The sequence below is a fragment of the Alligator mississippiensis genome, chromosome 3 (assembly GCF_030867095.1).
Source record: "Alligator mississippiensis isolate rAllMis1 chromosome 3, rAllMis1, whole genome shotgun sequence".
Taxonomy (NCBI): Eukaryota; Metazoa; Chordata; order Crocodylia; family Alligatoridae; genus Alligator; species Alligator mississippiensis.
In genome coordinates, this window is record NC_081826.1 from 63,663,670 (window position 1) to 63,682,711 (window position 19,042).

Below are 19,042 nucleotides of genomic sequence, written 5' to 3' on the forward strand. Positions count from 1 at the left end.
GGGCCAGCAGTGGCGGTAGTCCCCCCGTCCCCCAGCGGGCTTAGTTTAAAGCCCGGTGGAGCAGGTCAGCCAGTCTGGCTGAGAAGAGCCTCCTCCCTAGGGGAGAGAGGTGGAGACCATCTCTTCCCAGCAGCTCGCTGCCTCTCTCGCCAAAGAGCGGGCTGTGGTCATGAAAGCCAAAGCCTTCCCTTTGGTTGACCACATAGATCCTCCTGTCCCTTCTCAGCCCATAGCCTGAGACTGGGAGGATCGACGAGAACACCACCTGTGCCCCCAGACCTTTAGCCCCGCTCCCAAATCCCTGTAGCGCCTCATGACCTGGCTGGGAGCGCTCCGAGCCGTGTCATTGGTGCCCACATGAATAAGGAGCATGGGATAGTGGTCTGTGGGTTTGAGGAGCTTGGGGATCCTCTCTGCAATGTCCCGGGTGCGGGCCCCTGGGAAGCAGCAGACTTGCCGGGCTAAGGGGTCAGGGTGGCAGATTGGCCCCTCCGTCCCCCTCAGGAGGGAGTCTCCCACAACAAACACCTTACGTTTTGTCTTGGGGAGAGCAGGGGCGGGAGCTGCAGTTAGGCCCATGTTGCCTGTGGGGGCCGGCAACTCAGCAGGCTCTTCTGGGGCAGCAAGAGGTGCATACCTGTTGCTCAGTTCTGGCGGGGCAGGGGCCTTGGTGCGGCGGGCCTTAGGGCCCTTGACCACCTTGGTCCATGCCCCTGGCTGGACACAGCAGGAGGTCCCAGAGTCCTCCTCTGGCCTGGAGGGAGACTGTGATCTACCCTCTGCCTCCCGGGGGAGAAGGGCCTGGCAGTAGGAGTCTATCTCCTGCTCGCAGTCCCTGATGGCACGCAGTCTGTGGACTGTGGCCTGGAGCTCCTCCAGCTGGCGTGCCAGAGACCCCAAAAGGGAGCAGACCCCGCAAGGGGAGGTCGCCATGCTCCCAGGCCCCAGAGCCTGAAAAAGGGACAGGCAGCCTCCGCAGCCGAGAGCCAGGGGCTCCGTCTGCGTGGAGCCCGGAACTAGGGGCTCCGTGTGGGTGGCCGTCTCTGAGGTGCCAGAAGGGGGGGCCGCGGAGCCCGAGGGGACCCTCGGGGTGCGGCGCGTGCCCATCCGTGTCATGCCTCAGGTAGGCTGGCTACGGCTTGGACTGTCTACCCTGGGGGGTGCGCAGGCAGGGTCTGGCGCCCTCCTGCACGCCCTCCCGCGCGAACTCCGCGCTAACTCACGCGCCGGCAGAGAAGCGCGCCTGTTTGTGCAGCCTGTTCGTGCGGCTCCGGTCACGTGGCTCCCTGGGGGGCTGGGCCAAGTAGGGGCCTGGGCGGGGCTTGACCCGGCCCGGCACCACTCAGCCGCCGCCTCCCACACACACACTAAGGGGTTAGCCCCTTCTCTCCACGGGCCCCGCTTACCCCGGCTGCGCTGGGGGTCAGTGGGGGGCTCCGCGGCTGCTGGAGGGTTTCTGGGGGGCTTCGGGGGAGCGGGGGCGCAGCGAGCTTTCACCCGCACGTCTCTCGCCGCTCCCGCGTCTAACTAGGCTTTTTCCCGGTCGGCGGGCCCTTTTAAACTGCGCGCATGCGCAGTGGGCCTGCCGTCGAGGAAGCTGCTCTTAAGGCAAATAGGGGGCCCTGCCCGGGATTTGGGGGACCCTGCCTTACTGGAGGGGGGCTGGTGAGTACCCCCCCTTCTCTCTCTCTCTCTCTCTCTCTCCCTGGGGGGCTGGGCCAAGTAGGGGCCTGGGCGGGGCTTGACCCGGCCTGGCTCCACTCAGCTGCTGCCTCCCACACACACACTAAGGGGGTTAGCCCCTTCTCTCCACACGCCCCGCTTATCCCGGCTGCGCTGGGGGTTAGCGGGGGGCTCCGCGGCTGCTGGAGGGTTTCTGGGGGGCTTCAGGGGAGCAGGGGCGCAGCGAGCTTTCACCCGCACGTCTCTCACCGCTCCCGCGTCTAAGCCCTCCTTTGGCTACTTCCTCCAGAGTTCCAAACTGTAGGAGACATAACTACTTTAAAAGCAGTTCCTGAGAATGGCCACTGCAAAAACAGACAGGGAAGACTGAAGTAGCAGAATGAATTAGAATACCTCTCATCTCTGACTTCCAGGCCTCATGGGTTGGAAGTTATCAAGAGTTTAGGTTTCTGGAAAAACTGAAAAAGGTTCTGGCAGGCTCTCAACACTGGTGCCAAATCTGCCTACCAAAAGACATGAATTGTAAAGTCATAGGTGAAAAAAAAAAAGGGCGGGGGGGGCATTATTCCTGGGTACTGTATTGGTATTTTTCTTAGGGACTGGTGACAGTACCAGATAGGTGCTGTTGGCCAAAGGAAAGCTGTTGTCTGTCTTCGTCTCTTCTTGGAGATGTGAGGAATGTAAGGTAGTTGTGGAGTCATTTCACAAATGGAGGGTCTCAGTTGTTGAATTAAAATGTTCACTGCCCTCAAAGGGAAGATCTTCCAGTATTTGGACCTTCCTGAGATATCCCGGCTGCTTGTGCCAGGTTGATGTTCTTGTTGCCTCAGATATGGCCATGGAGAGTATAGGTATACTGGACTCATCTAGTGCTGCTTGCAGGGAAGTACTACCTGTCACCTGCCCTTTGTTCATTACAGATTTTAAAAGTTCCCCCACAGTCTAGAGGAAGGCAGGTCACTAATTAAGATAGTTTGTCACAGTGCAGGCAATTTTATTTTGTGAGCAATGCTTGCTAACTAGTACTTGCACGTGAAAGCTAGATGAGGCTGGTAGCCTTCATGTGCAAATAGGTCTGGCTTCCTTGGGTCTCTCTCCCTATATTTGGGCTTGGGAGGCATTTGCTGCCTGGACTTTGGCACATCTGCCACAACAAGGTCTGTTCTCACCCACTGCCAAAACATCCTCAAGTCACTTGGAACAGATTGAATACCCTTTGTCTACATTCTTGGATGTGGCTGGCATGGCAAACCTACCAGGCCTGGAAATGACTGTGTTCTTCCCTCCTGTGCCACTTCCAAAAGTGCTGAAAATGTGTCATGCATTTAATAAAGTCATATAATGAGTTGTTCTCTACAGAAGACGACACTAAGGATTTCACTGTTTTAGAGAAGGATCAATAGTTCTCTGCAACTCAGATCAATAGTTCTCTTATGTATCTGATCTGTTACTCCTCTCCTGTCTCTAGCATCTGTTTCTCTACCAAAGGAACACATGGCCCAAGTCTGTGATTCAGGTCTCTAGCGCAGGCAGACAAGGACATCTAGGCCATGTCCAGATGAGCACAGACATTTGGTTCCCTGGAGACAAGTAGTGGCAACACACCTTGCACCGCCACTACTTGTCCACAGGGAATGCCAGTGCCAGATGTGCTTTGGCACGTGGCAAGTTACCCCAGATGGGGTAGGGAAGGCTGGGGCCAGCACTGGGCTGGCCCTAGCAGCTTACCCAGGGTCCTGGGGGCCTCCCAGGCCTGCAGCAATAGTGATTCTACTGTGTGGAGGCTGGCCAGCAGCTGAAGCATGGCTCCGGGCAGCCCGGCTCCACTTTTGAGCAGTGCGCACTGCCTGTGTGCACTGCTCTGCTTCTTATTTTTCCACATATGTTTTTGACTCTTGGATATCCAAGGGTCAAAAAAACCTGAGGGGAAAAAAAAGTGAAGTCATACACGTACACGCACAGGCACAGGCAGCACACCTTTGCAGCACAGAGAACATCTAAATGCGCAATACATAGTTCCGCAGACAAGCTTGCAGCACCACACTGCATGGCCACGCTTGTCCGGATGTGACCCTAGGGTGCAGGGGAGGCCCCAGTAGCCATTGCTGACCAAGAGTACCCACAGCAATAAAGTCAAGGAAAGATATCACGATTCATATACTCTACAGCAGAGGTAGTCAACATGTGGCACAGGCAACCTGTGTGTGTGGCACACAGCAGATTGGGGAGGGAATAGAAAGCAAAGTAGTAGACTGGCTTGGGAGCACAGAAAAGGAAGCAGAAAGATCAGATCAGGCAGAGGATGGTGACTAGAGTGGCACTGGGGAAGGGTGCAGGACTGATTTGTGAAATGTCTGCCAAGACGGTTGGCCCAAACCGTTCTATAGGATTTGTGCTTTCTACAGTCCCTAAAGTACTTTGATATCCCTGCTAAATAAGGAGCGAGTAAGATGTTTATAACTGCTCAGACCGGGGTACTGACAAGATTACATTAAAATGGGATTGGAGATTTACACTAATAATATGCACAACATACTGCTTGGGGCACATATCTGCACGTGTAATTAAAGGCAGATATAGTTAAAACAAAAGGGAACTGACTTTCTATACCACATGCAGCCACCAGGCATGTCACTTCTATCATAGGAGCTCAGAAGAAAGAACGGCAGCTTGAAAGTCATAGCCAACAATAATTCTAGCTTGTATAACTCATATTCAGGTAATGAGACCCCATGCTTTCAGGCATTTACTGACCTCCACTGGAGTGAAAACAGAACACAGTTCCATGTGTATAGCACAACTGGCCAGCTGTCTTGCAGGATTTACTTCTTTCCACTGAGAGGTCAGGTATTAGGTTGGATATCACTGTCCTAGCCAGAACTCTTTAGACTTGGCGTCACAAATCATGTCACTTTATTATACCCCTGAAAAGGTGCTACATACTTTAACTCAAGTGTCTGTGGATCAACCAATTTTCCAGGAGACAAAGTATGAAATTATTTCAGAATAATCCAATTTACCCGTTTCAGTCAATTTCTTGTTTAACCACAATGAGTCAGATTGCTAATGTCCAAAGGCCTACCTAAGGGAACTGATTTCTTCTGAAGTGCAGTCAGTCTTCTCAATCGTTCTTCATTCCTGGCTTTCAGCTGATTAACACTGAGACTGGAGCTTGAGTGTAAAGAGAAGCTGTCAGGCAGTGAAGACTGGCTGACAGGGACTTCATTCTGCAGATTTAGGAAACCAGGGAATGTTTCAGTAAAGATTATGCCACTTCTAAATGGCTACTGGAGAAATGACCAATTTATTTCATACATGTACATCACCTACTGAACTAGCAGCCATGCAGACTGCTAGAATAGCTGAGATACACATCTGACTTCAGCTGAAACCAGAGGCTTAAGAGGAAAACCTTATAGTACAGAGCTGTAGGATAATATCCAACTCCCCTAAGACTTAAGATTGGCTTGGCTAGGAGAATGAAGTTTAATATTCTTTTGAAGATTAGTATTCACCATTGTACCTGTAGATATTTTGCCAGAAGGCAGGGTAAAGATGTACTTTACAGAGTAACTGAATCCAAGATGCATAAACTTTCTTGAGCAAGAGCTCACTAAGGTGCTTCTCTACCCTGCCTTCTGCCTGACTTCAGACTAACATGACTGATTGACTGAACATGACTGACAGACTGATTAACATTATGGAGGTCTGATTTTTTGAATCTGGAGATCCTCCCCCAGCCTCCAGCCTGCCAACTAGACCTAGCCCCTGTTGGCATGTCATCCAGCCTGCAGGGCTCCCCACAGATCCAAAAATATAGCGGTGGTGAAACAGTGGCAACATTAATCACCACTCCCCCGCTGCCAAAATTTCCCGAATTATGGGGAGCCCTGTGGGGTAGAGTGTGGCCCTGCAAACTAGACCAGGCATGCAGGGTGGTGCACAGCCAACTTGGGTGTGCAAGACCAGGAGGCCTGCATGGGCCCGATCTGGCCACGTAGGGCCAAGCAAGGGCAGCACGGGGCCTGATCCTGGCAGGCAGGGCCAGAACTGGACCACAGACCAACTGTGTGCCACTCATCTGGCCCACAGGACCAAAACGTTGCGCACCACTGAGCTACACAGTTTGAAAACTACTAAAAATAAATTCTTTTCTTTTACATGTTTAGTTTCCTTTGATTTCTTTGACTGGCCTGCTGGAACTTGCATCTTCTGTCTCAGACCACAAGAACCCAGTCTTCTTTCTCCAAAACAATCACCACTTTCTCTACTTATGTCCTATTGCCTCCAGTTAATCATCTTTTTAAAATAAATATTTCAGTCATTTTAATCTCAGGCTGTGACAGCTTTTCCAGGTCTTTCATTGGAAGGTAAATACTGAAGGGGTATGGGGGTGTGAAGTGTGGGGAGCAGGGAGAGGAAGGGAAAGGAGCATTTCATACTTACAGCAAAATCCTTTGCTTTATGCTTTAGTCGTCTCCTCTCCCTTGCAGATGACTGGGGTTGTGAAAATACATAACCTTCTTCTAAAGCAGAAAATGTTTCCCCATTAGTATCTGGAAAAGTGAAAGAGAACAAATCTTTAGACAAAATTGCCAATTTACCTCATAGAATTGATCTGATGGCATTTAGTTTTTAAACAAACAGTGCTAATATAATATACAACACTTGACTCAGACATGCTAACGAAAGAAACCTCCCTCATCAAGAGGTATTTCTTTTGTAGAAGAAAAGCTCCTAAGGTATTCTGGAACTTCGTAAGTTACAAGTCAAGCTGGCCCCTAGATCAGATATGGGACTTAACCACGTAAGAAAACTGCAAGCTCCACCCACATTAACCCCTCCCCCCAAACACACACCATATGCGACTGCATCACCTTATCACCAGGGATCCTGGTTTTCTCTGATAAAAAAAATCCCCAATTTTCAGATTTAAAAAAGTGATCCAAAATCCAGTTTTCTGTGAGTAAAATTGAACACCAGTAATATATAGATATCTATATAGTGCTATTTCATTTTGATCATGGAAAAATGTGGATTTTGGGTTACTATTTTTAACCCGAAAATTGGGGATTTTTTTAAATCAGAGAAAACTAGGATCCCTGCTTATCACCGAGTCCCCTCTTCCCTCTGTTTTTGTAGTATTAAATGGAACCTAAATATTTCAGGCTGATCCCATCGGTCTGCTCCTTTAAGTATTTTCAATGCTTCCTTTGCTGGGGAAATGGCATCATAATTCATAGAGGAAGTAGCCTACAGACAGTAGCAGCTTTGAAATGCATGTGAATGGTCCTGAGATGGCCAGCCTGACCATCAGGCTGCTGGATTGCTCCTTAGGTTCAGTGTGTCCATTGCCCCTGCCTTTGTGCAGACAGTAGGCGCAGTTCCTCTTCCACTGTACCTAAAACTGTGCTTCCAACACACTTGACTTTTTCAATGACAGTCAGTTGTGCAGACCTCCCCCCTCACAGCCTTACTACAAAAAGAACACATTCTATTGTTACAAATTATTTGTTGTGAAGATGAAGAAACTGAGGAACATTTCAAAAGTAAAAAATCATTTTGAGATTTTTTTTAAATCTCAAAACATTTCATTCGGACTATTTCTTCAGTTTGGAACCTACTTTTCAAATAGCATGCAAAAAAGTTAAAACACAAATGGTTGATATTTTTCATTACTACTTGATTCTGAAAGAGCAAATTAGCTAGACACCATAAGCTTAAATATATGAGAGCCATAAAGATAATGGCATTTATTAAGTCAACCTAAAGGACTCCAGTATGCCTGCTAAATGTATAAAGCAATGCCATTATATACTGAGCTTCTGAAATAGTTGCATATAATCATGTTCATTTATCATAATACAAGTAGAAGTGGTACCAAGTACATACATATTTACTTCATGTCTGCAGTTTTCCACCAGTATAAAATAATTCATCACAAGCTATTAAACATATATTGTTCTGAAATTTATTTCAGAATGGTTTCAAAGTGCAGGACTAACATTAATTTTAATAATTAAGGTTCAAGCAAGACATGTAGCACAATGAAAAGTCCATTTTCCAATATCTGTTTTCCCTGAATTTCACTGAGGATTAATACTATAAGTATATAAGGGGGGTGGCATCAGGATCTGGGAGAACAGTTGTTCACTAGGGCTCCCCAAGGGATAACAAGGTCTAATGACCAAAAACTTCTAGAAGGCCGATTCAGACTCAATATAAGGAAAAACTTTTTTTTACAGTCCGAGTGTCCAAGGTCTGGAACAGACTCCTCCCTCCTTCCCCCCTGGGGGTGCAAGCACCTACTCTGGACTCATTCAAAAGGCATTTGGATCCCTGCAGACTTCTTGCCTCTGGCGGGGGGGGGAGGGGGGGGCACTCAAGCACTAGATTCCATGATCCCACAAGGTCCCTTCCAGGCCCTAATGTCTATAAATTCTAAGAAATACATTGGCTTTCCAAACTAATACTGACTTATATTTTAACCTTCTGGCAAGCCAGCTGAAAGACTGATTCTAGCATTTTCCACTGGAAAAACCTACCATTATTGCTCAAAATGTTTTACTATAAGCATTATGTCTATTACAAGCCTCTACCGAAATGACATCATAATTCATAGACAAAGTAGCCCGTAGACAGCAGCAGTTTTTATTCCTAATTTCACTTGGACTCTTACCACATAAAAACTAACATCTATCAATCAGTAGGTTTTTTTACAAGCAGTTTTCAAAACCCTGAATGTGCATTTGGTACTAATGAAGAGTAACTATAAGGATTGACGAGAGACAGACATAGGCCATGACCAGGCATTAATTTCTAGCAGTGGAAAATGTCCACTGCTAGAAATGATTCCAGGAGAGGGAGCAGTACAGGTGCTCAGCCTGCAACCACCCCTTTTCTCCTGCTCATTATGGCTTCCAGACATCAGTGTAATCCCAGCACTCTTGCAAAAGGTTGAGACCTGGAAGATCTGCCAAAAGAGGCACGTTTCCCCCAGAAGAAATTGAATTAACGCTTATAAGCTTGTCATTTCTATTAAGAGAGTGGTGAATCTCCCAGTAGAAATGTAACATCTGCATGTGGCCATAATATACTGCACAAGACTCTCTGTAAAAAAATTGCCAAGTGCCAGTCTTCCTAGTTCAGATCTTTGCTTGTTGCATAGCAGAGATGCACACAAGTAGGAACTACTGTATAACTAAACCCATACTTCCATTCTCGCTTGTTGTCTGGTGATATGCCAGAATATGGTATACCATTTGAAAATAAGTTATGAAAAGCGGGGAGGGGGAGAAATGGACGGACTGTTTTTCGTGCTTTTATTTATATTTTTATACTGAATGCAAGTTTTTCTTGAAAAGCATACTCTAGATTTACCCTTCACAGCCACAAGCATCTTCAAACCAGTAAGCTATGCAGAGTCTACTGTCACCACCTTACTTGGGTTTGCCAGAGTACCCTGTCTTTTGAAATTTATTTTGCAGACTAAACGTTGTTTGGGACAGGCACTATCTTAATACTTTATACTTACATCTTACATACCACTGAGCATCCTTTCACAATTTAAATAAGTGAAATATTTTCTAGTACGAGAGGAGTCTGAGTGCAGGCTACTCACAGAATCAAGTAGAAAGATTCCCCTTGTTGATGCCATGTTATACCTTCCTTTTATTAATTACCTGACACTGGAAAGCAATTTAAGTAATTTCCCAACATGAAGTCTGATTTTATAAAGACAGGCACTAAGTATTCTTTCCCTTACTTGGATTCAGAGAGGCAACAGCTACACATTAAACAAAATGCACCAAATGCGTAGTTTTTAGTTTCATAATAAAATCTACAGGCATACAATTTCTGTATCTCTCCTGTTGTTAAAGAATATAAACTGCAGGCTTTGGGACTTTCGGGTGGTATTAGGAAGAACCTTAACGGCCAATTAGAGGAAAACGCATATAACTGCTCTTTGTACTGCATACCACACAAGGCCCAATTATCCCAAGTTTTGCAAAATCATTAAAAAAAGACACGAGTCCAACCCTCAAACACTTAGTTACACATCTCGTCTCACATTGGACTATGAAATTTACATGACATCAACAGTTTAAAAAGAACATAACTGATGCGTCTCACATCGCTCCTCTGTGGATTCTGTGAAAGGAGGCACAACACTATATAGAATCATGCTGTTGGGCATGTGGAGCAACAAGAGACCGAGGAAGAACAGAAAAAAAACCTGTCAAATCTTGCTAAATGAATGCTGCGATCACGCACCCATAAACCATATAAACCTTCGGAGCCTGAGAGCAAGAATCCTCAAATACCATATTTGCTGAATATATTGATATGAATGGAAAGATCTCTTGACTAGTTGATTTCAAGACTGAGGTAACAGTTCTTACTCCACTTATTAGGTGCTGAAGCAGACTTCAGTGCCTAAGTGTAATCCGATTCATCCTGTAAATCAACTGTCATCTCGGTGCTAAAACCAGTTAAAAAAGCAGCAGCCCAACTATCTTTTGTATTAAAAAAATGTCAGGGACTCAGCACGGTGCAATATAATGTACTAAGTATCTAAGTCTACTGAAGCATTTACCATATTTACTTGAATTCAAGACAAGTTTTTCCCCATTTAATGTAAGAGGGGAAAGCCCCTCGCCTTGGCTTTGAATACAAGGCAGCAGGGGAGAGGGCAGCTGCTGCAGCTTCAACTCTGCCCCAACCCAAGGTCAGGGTTGAGGGTGGAGCTGCACATGCTGCCCCCTCCTCACTGCTTCTGCACCCCAATCTGCCCTGCCCATTGCCTCTGCCTGCCACCTCCTCCATCACAGACTCCTTGCCCCAATCACTTCACCTCCAGCTCTGGCGTGGCCCTAGCCCTGCTCCAGCCCAGCCCAGCAGCAGCATCAACTGGCTCTGGCCTGGGCTCCAGCTCTAAGGCCCAGTTGGAGCTGCCGTCACTGCAACAGCTAGACTGGGGCTAGAGCAACCACATGCTGGAACTGGAGCAGTAATGGGGAAAGAAGCAGGTGCCAGGAGGTGCAAGCATGGGGGGGGGGGGGAGGGGGGGGAGGAGGAGTAGCAGGAGGCGTGCTGGGGCATACAGGCTTGGGGACAGGCAGGAGAAAGAAGAAGGTAAGGTGCCAAGGGGGTGCGGGGGGATGGGAAGAGGCTGTGTTTGAGCTGTTTTACTCCCCTACCACCTGCCCCCTGCACCCCCTCATCTGCCTCTTTACCATTGCTTTCCTTGCTGCAGTGGTGGGAGGGGACAAATTTAAGATGACCTTCCAATAACTAAATGCTGATAATTGCCAACCCCTATGAAAAAATCTAGTGACTTGAGATTTTTAGAACAGTAGCATAATCACGTCTATAACAACAACATATCAAATGACACATTGCATAAAAAGTATAAATACCGCTAAATAAACTCACCAATAAAAGCACTCTCAGATTCCAATAGTGAATTTTTCAAGAATTCACTGGAGTCATTCCTGAACTACAAAAGTAAAAACAAAAAACACTCAGTTCAGCTGTATAAGTGTCTGTGGAAAAGTGGGGGTTTTTGCGTACTATTTTTAAGTAAAATAAGTAGTAGGAGTTGTGAGTGAAAGGTGCCAAATTATAAAGTACTGGATAAGATAGGACTTTGCACATGAGAAGCAAACAGCACAAAATAATGCTTTCTAGTATACTTTAGCCCTACGCTGTGGTAAAAATGGTAGATTTTAAACACACAGTTCAGGTTGTCCTTAACTACTCAGATTTTGGCTGCTTTCCACAGCAGTCCTCTTTGCTAAGATTGCCTACAGGGACAACAACTGTGTGTGCGCTTTTTGTAATATGGACACATTTCCATTAGAAACCAGATCTAATTTGCTACTGTATTTCATATAAGCCACTAAATATGCTCCTGCCTTTTAGGCATTATTCAAAAAGGCATGATTCTAAATTATTATAATATCCAATCCCTGATATTATCACATTTTGTAGGACTAACAAACTTATTATTTATTTTATCCTTATTATGCCCTTTGAAGGTTGAACTTCTAATGAACAGGGCTGCAACAATTTATTACAGAATTAATTCTGAAATGCAAGTCTCTGTGTTGAAAATCACTTTAATTTCTACCTACTTTCATTTCAAAGGAGAAAAGAAAGCAGAGGCAGCAGGGAACTGAATATTTACTGTAAATCAAAGGTCTAAAGACAACTTCAGTAGCTGTCTAGAGCTATAAAAGTGCAACAGTATTCTGAGCATGTAGCTGCTCGTCACAGCAATGATCTAAAAGCTACTGCTTATGACATTCCAAGGACTAGATTCCTTACAGCGTTGCACCCTGCCTGATAGCACACACCTGTGAAACGTGGAGGCACAATATTATACCCCAGTGCAGAACAGGCAGAGAATTGTAATCTGACCCCACACTTTATTCAGTTCTTCTAGTGAAGTCAGAAAATAAACTGTGTACACCTCTTGGAAGAAAAGAACCTACTTCTTTATTGTCTTCCACCTTGTTTAGTCCTGTACACCTGCATAAAGTGTAAATGCTACCGAAGTAGTGTTCTCCACCAACTCACTCCCATTACAGTATCTACTTCCATTCTGCACAGGTGCATATGGCAATACAGGGTTCAAGACAGTGAAAAATTTAGCCACAGGTATAGATCAAGACATGGATTGGCCACAGAGCCTATTTCCTGGTTCAATGAAGAGACCTGGTGACTTACGTGCTATCCCTAAACTTGCCTCAACACTAAATACAGGTTTCCCTCACTTTATGCTGTACATGCGTTCCTGGAAAACGGCGCATAACTCGAATTGGCATAAAGGGAACGTACTTTACAACGTAACAAATAGGGATACGTTCCAAGACCTCGACTGTGCTGACCCCCAGACCCAGTTCTACTACTTTTACATGACAATTTTGGTACTCACAAACAGCAGAGATGGGTAGGAGATAAGCTAATGGGATGCTTAGAAGCCATAATAGGGATGGCAACTGCAGAAACTTGTGTCACAGACAACATGCGAGGAGCACAGATCCACACAGGAGATTATATTTTGGTGCGCGCCACTCCCACAATGCACCACACACAAAGCAGCTGACTGCAGGCTTCCACCACACTGATCACATAAAAGTGAATTTACCTTGCATATAATGAATTTGTGATATAAAAAGGGTCATCGCACAAGAGTGAATTCGCACATACAAAACCCACATAAAGCAAAGGAAACCTGTAGATAACAAGCTTAGATAAATATATTCCTATATTTCAACAACTAAAGCATGCTCAATCTCCAATTCACACTAATTCAACCACAAAGTTCCCTGCATCTGAGAAAATGCAGTGCAGCAAGTTGAAAAAAAATAAAGATTTCTTTTTTTTTCTTTTTTCTTACCAGTCCCATGTTCCGTGGGTTAAAGCCAGGAGCAGAATCATCATAATCTATAATATCTATCCATGCCCAGGAAGAATAAAAAAACCATAATTGGCATAAAACAGAATAGACAAAATCATTAAAACATTTTAGCAGCAGATTTCTATACAAACATGAAGATCATTCTGAATTAGTGCTAGAAAACATATTTATAATAAAAATTTTAAAATATTTTCATGCAAAAATTCCTTATCGCTTTCCTGTCAATTAACGTATATCCAAAGGAACCTAATGTAATAGTAAACAATGAATTAGTAAATTAGTATTTAGTAAATAATACTAAATAATATTAAGGTTTCTGTCCTCTAGCAAATAAAATGTTTAATGTATTTGAATATCATAAATATTTTTTCAATGGTAGTCTTTTTATATGCTCACTTATTAGGTTTTCTTAAGACTATATTTGCAATACTGTATGTTATATGCATTACTGTAACAAGATACAGAATAGCCAGTTTTAGGGACTACTGACAAACAAGGTGTTTAAATCTTTCAAGATGTACCCACTTACATTTATGTGCACCAGATTCTGGAAACATGACTCTCTTGTGCCACAGAAGTTCTTATTATGATTTACATAGGGTTTCAAAACACTGATAGAAACCATTAGTTAATCTAATCACCTTTTATATGGCCTCAAAATAGAAGCTAATGTAGGGAGGTGGCATGGTGTAGTGCAGGGATGCTCAATCCCTGGCCCATGAGCCAAATCAGCCCACAAGGCCATGTTGTGCATCATGTAGGGCTGCCCATGGGCCTGAAAATTAAGCAGCAGTGGAGTGGGGGCAGCTAATTATCACTCCCCTGCTCTCAAATTTCCAGACGCGGGTAAGAGCCCTGCAAGATGGATAGTACAGCCCTGCATGATAGATTAAGCGCATGGTACTGACAGGGGTGGCATGAGGTCAAGGGAGGCCATGCCAGATGGCAAGGAGCTGAGCAGCATGGTGTGGGGCCTGATTCTGGTATGTGGAGCCCAATCTGGCCCATGGACTTGACCTGTGCCACTTACCCAGCCCACAGGGCCAAAAGAGGAGCACCAGTAATTTAATGAATAGAGCACTAGGCTTAAGTTTCAGAACCTTAGGCTAGGGACAGAAGTTGCACATAAACCAGTTTAAGTGATCAGAAATTGGTTTAAACCTGTAACAGAATAGAAGTTCAGTGCACATAAACCAATTTCATAGATTCATAGATGTTAGGGTCGGAAGGGACCTCAATAGATCATCAAGTCCAACCCCCTGCATAAGCAGGAAAGAGTGCTGGGTCTAGATGACCCCAGCTAGATACTCATCTAACCTCCTCTTGAAGACCCCCAGGGTAGGGGAGAGCACCACCTCCCTTGGGAGCCCGTTCCAGACCTTGGCCACTCGAACTGTGAAGAAGTTCCTCCTAATGTCCAATCTAAATCTGCTCTCTGCTAGCTTGTGGCCATTGTTTCTTGTAACCCCCGGGGGCGCCTTGGTGAATAAATACTCACCAGTTCCCTTCTGTGCCCCCGTGATGAACTTAAAGGCAGCCACAAGGTCGCCTCTCAACCTTCTCTTGCGGAGGCTGAAAAGGTCCAGTTTCTCTAGTCTCTCCTCGTAGGGCTTGGTCTGCAGGCCCTTGACCATACGAGTTGCCCTTCTCTGGACCCTCTCCAGGTTATCCGCATCCTTCTTGAAGTGTGGCGCCCAGAATTGCACGCAGTACTCCAACTGCGGTCTGACCAGCGCCCTATAGAGGGGAAGTATCACCTCCCTGGACCTATTCGTCATGCATCTGCTGATGCACGATAAAGTGCCATTGGCTTTTCTGATGGCTTTGTCACACTGCCGACTCATGTTCCTCTTGGAGTCCACTAGGACTCCAAGATCCCTTTCCACCTCTGTGCCACCCAGCAGGTCATTCCCTAGGCTGTAGGTGTGCTGGACATTTTTCCTCCCTAGGTGCAGCATTTTGCATTTCTCCTTGTTGAACTGCATTCTGTTGTTTTCTGCCCACTTGTCCAACCTATCCAGGTCTGCCTGCAGCTGTTCCCTGCCCTCCAGCGTGTCCACTTCTCCCCATAGCTTTGTGTCATCTGCAAACTTGGACAGAGTACATTTCACTCCCTCGTCCAAGTCGCTGATGAAGACATTAAAGAGTATCGGTCCAAGGACCGAACCCTGCGGGACCCCACTGCCCACACCCTTCCAGGTCGAAACCGACCCATCTACCACGACTCTTTGGGTGCGACCCTCTAGCCAATTCGCCACCCACCGGACTGTGCAATCATCCACATCACAGCCTCTTAACTTGTTCACCAGTATGGGGTGGGATACCGTATCGAAGGCCTTCCTGAAGTCTAAGTATAAGACATCCACGCCTCCTCCTGCGTCCAGGCGTTTCGTAACCTGGTCATAGAAAGAGACTAGATTGGTCAGGCACGATCTGCCCACCACAAACCCGTGCTGGTTTCCCCTCAGCATAATTTGCCCTGCCGGGCTCTCACAAATGTGAGCCTTGATAATTTTTTCAAAGACTTTACCAAGGATGGAGGTGAGACTGACTGGCCTATAGTTGCCCGGGTCCTCCTTCCTCCCCTTTTTGAAAATGGGGACCACATTAGCCCTTTTCCAGTACTCCAGGACTTGGCCCGTGCGCCACGAGCGTTCGAATATTCCTGCCAGTGGCTCTGCAATGATGTCGGCCAGTGCCTTCAGCACCCTCGGATGGAGCCCATCCGGGCCTGCCGATTTAAAGGCATCCAGTTCTCCCAAATGACTCTGCACCACCTCAGGATCTACGTATGGAAGTCGGGCGCCTTGCTGCTGCCTCTCTACAACCCCAGTGAGAGACTTGTCGTGCCCCTCACTTAGGAACACTGAGGCAAAGAACTCGTTGAGGAGTTCAGCCTTGTCCCCCCTATCTGTCACCAATTGTTTCTGCCCATTTAGCAGGGGTCCTATTCCTCCCTGGGCCTTCCTTTTACTCCCAATATATCTAAAAAACAATTTCTTGTTGTCTTTTACTTGGGTTGCCATCCTCAGCTCCATGGTAGCTTTGGCCCGCCTAACTGCCTCCCTACAAGCATGAGCAGAGGAGGTATATTCATCTTTAGTGATCTCACCCTGTTTCCACTTTTTATGTGCTCCCCTTTTGGCCCTTAGGCTGCCCTGGATTTCTCTGGTCAGCCATGGAAGCCTCCTGGCCCCTTTCCCTCTTTTGCCTCGCTCAGGGATCGTCTTGCTTTGTGCCCGAAGGATCGTTTCCTTTAGGCACAGCCACCCTTCTTGGGCTCCCATCCCTTCAAAACTCCTACTCTGCAGTGCTTCCTTGACTAATCGCCTGAGTGCATTGAGATCAGCTTTCCTAAAGTCTAGCACTTTCACCCTACTAGTTACCTTACCCACTCGCCGTCTTATGTTGAATTCTATTATTAGGTGATCACTGTCTCCCAAATGGCTACCGATCTGTAGGTCCCCTACCATGTCATCTCCCGTTGCCAATACCAGATCCAGTATGGCATTCCCCCTAGTGGGACCATGCACCTCCTGTGTCAGGTGGAGGTCCTGTACACAGGTTAGAAACCTGCGTGAGCGATGGGACCTTGCTGTCTGCGTCTCCCAGCAGGTGTCCGGGTAGTTTAGGTCCCCCATGACTACCGCCTCTTTAGCTTTTATGGTCTCCGAGAGTTGCCTCAGGAGCCCCGCATCTATTTCTTCCCCTTGGTGTGGGGGTCTGTAGCAGACCCCTACCACCAAATCCCTTTCTCCTTGCCCCCCATGTAGCCTAACCCACAATCCTTCTACTTCCTCAACCTTGGATTCTGTCTTGATGAGGGTTGATGTATATTGCTCACTGACAAAGTGCACCCCCCCCCCTTTCTTCCCCGACCTGTCCTTTCTATACAATCTATAGCCCTCAATATGTACTGCCCAGTCATGGGATGAATCCCACCAGGTCTCTGTTAGCCCCACTAAGTCATAGGTGTTTAGTGCAAGCAGGAGCGCTAATTCATCCTGCTTGTTCCCCATGCTCCTAGCATTAGTATATAGGCACTTGAGCCCTGTGACTGGTGCCTTTGCTGCCCCCCCGCTCCTCCCCATTTCAAAATGGTTGAAAATGGTTTAAGATAAATCTGGTTGAATGTAGCATCAGACTTAAATTTAGGTCAAACTGATTTATGAAATTTCTGTCCCAGACCCCTTCCTGATTCAAGTGAAATCAGTCCCCCAGCATCCCAATATTTTGCAGCCCTGGGCTGGACTGTCTGCTCCAGAGAGCAGAGCTGGCCCTACCTCTCTGCTCCCTAGCTGGAGCAGTGAAGACTGGTTCACTGGCTTCACTAGCTAGCTCACAGCCCGCCCCCTCTCCCCCCGACAAACCCCTGCTGGGACCTGGGACCAGGGAGGAGGGTTAAACTTCCCTTCCCTCAAGTACGAAGCTGCCCTGACCTGCTTACTTAGGACGATAAATCCCAAGGGCAAATCCTAGGCTGCAACTGTGGACTACAAATCCGAAAGGCACCTGGAAGCAAGAAGAGGAAGTGATGAATGACGCTGCAGAGTCCTGCTACTGTGATTGTGGACTGCAAATCCCAGAGACCTTGGGGGCAGCAGGAAGAGGAAAGCAAATACATAGCCCATGCTGGCTACATGCCAGAGGGCCATGCTCTAGCACTTTCTCCACACACACACCCCCCGCCCCCAGCTTTTGGCTTGAGCCACCACAGGCATGTGGCTGCATTTCCTGAATCGAAAGTGAATGCCTGTTCATTTGCTTATTGGTTCAATATTTGCAGCTTAAGACTAACCTGCAAAGACTGAATCAGTTCAGCCTTGGGCTTTTTGACTGTCTGTACTTAGCCTTGGTGTCATGTCACCCCTTTCTCTTCCTTTCCCCTCTTACTTTATACTGTTTTATCCATTTAGAGCTGCAGTTCTTTAAGATATGGAATGGCTCTACCTATATATGTAAATCACCTACCACAGGGATGTTGACCTTGATTTGGAACTCTGGATATTAGTGAAACACAAACTGTAACCAACAATACTAATCATAAGTCTGTTAAGACAACCTCTCTTACCATATACATTGCACACCTGTGCTGCTCCTAGCCCATTCTGATTGGACCTGACAAAGAGTGTTGGGCATTGGAAAGCTTGTCTAACTCTATCCCAACTACATAGTTGGTCCAATATAAAATATCATGCTAAGAAATCCTTGCCTCTTGCATGATCTCTGGACCATCATGGTTACAACATCACTCCTACACTACCATGTTATACTGCAGTGTTATTGACAGAACATGTTATTTTAAATAACTTTCCGAAAAGGTAAAATGACTTTTGGATAGCCCTCTTATCCTGGTGGTATCTCCATTTTTTTATTACAGGTTATCTTCTTTTGTTTTCTTTTCACTTCTTCGAGAATTTGGAAGTTTGTACAGACAGATAGGAACCTACTGATCAGCAGAATGTTACTGAAAAACACAGTATCCCAGCTGCTTGGGTACCATGGAATAACCCTCTGGGTCTCTTAATGGATTTGTCTCTATCAAGTTTAATTTAAATTTCATATGAAAATGCATACTAATATTACTGAATAATTAGTTATTCAAGTAATTAAGTACTTGTTAACTAATTATTTGTTAATTGCAATGCATGATGCACACCTTGTGAACCTGTGTGCAAGGCTACCTTCCATTTCGTTTTGCAATATTTATTCTTACCACAAAGCCTACAAGTAATCTGAGAACAAGTGTCTGGTAAGCTGACAGCAGGTGAAATCATCAATATTTATAAAAATATTCATGCAAAAATGTATTTACTTACATGGAAACTAGTATGTGTGCATGTGCATGTTTAGTATTCTCTCTCTTCCTAGCCTTTTTCATCCTTTTATTAAACACAATGTTTCTGGGCCAAGACCTTTATTCACTACTTTCTG

General features: G+C 46.1%; 1 protein-coding gene across 16 annotated transcripts in view; it reads right to left on the reverse strand.

Annotated features, from left to right (window-relative positions):
* CSPP1 (centrosome and spindle pole associated protein 1) overlaps positions 1-19,042 on the reverse strand; it is a 121,207-nt gene that overhangs the window by 8,685 nt on the left and 93,480 nt on the right. For 15 of the 16 annotated variants that reach the window (XR_009460711.1, XM_059724011.1, XM_059724008.1 and 12 more), the window contains 4 exons: positions 13,088-13,143; positions 11,119-11,182; positions 6,130-6,239; positions 4,766-4,910 (listed from right to left, as the gene is read on the reverse strand). Coding sequence is in view for 15 of the 16 variants with exons in the window: in XM_059724011.1 (XP_059579994.1) it covers positions 4,766-4,910; positions 6,130-6,239; positions 11,119-11,182; positions 13,088-13,143 (375 nt within the window). In the remaining variant the exon portion in view is untranslated. The remainder of the gene's footprint in view (positions 1-4,765; positions 4,911-6,129; positions 6,240-11,118; positions 11,183-13,087; positions 13,144-19,042) is intronic. The other variant, XM_059724019.1, reaches the window with a different exon arrangement.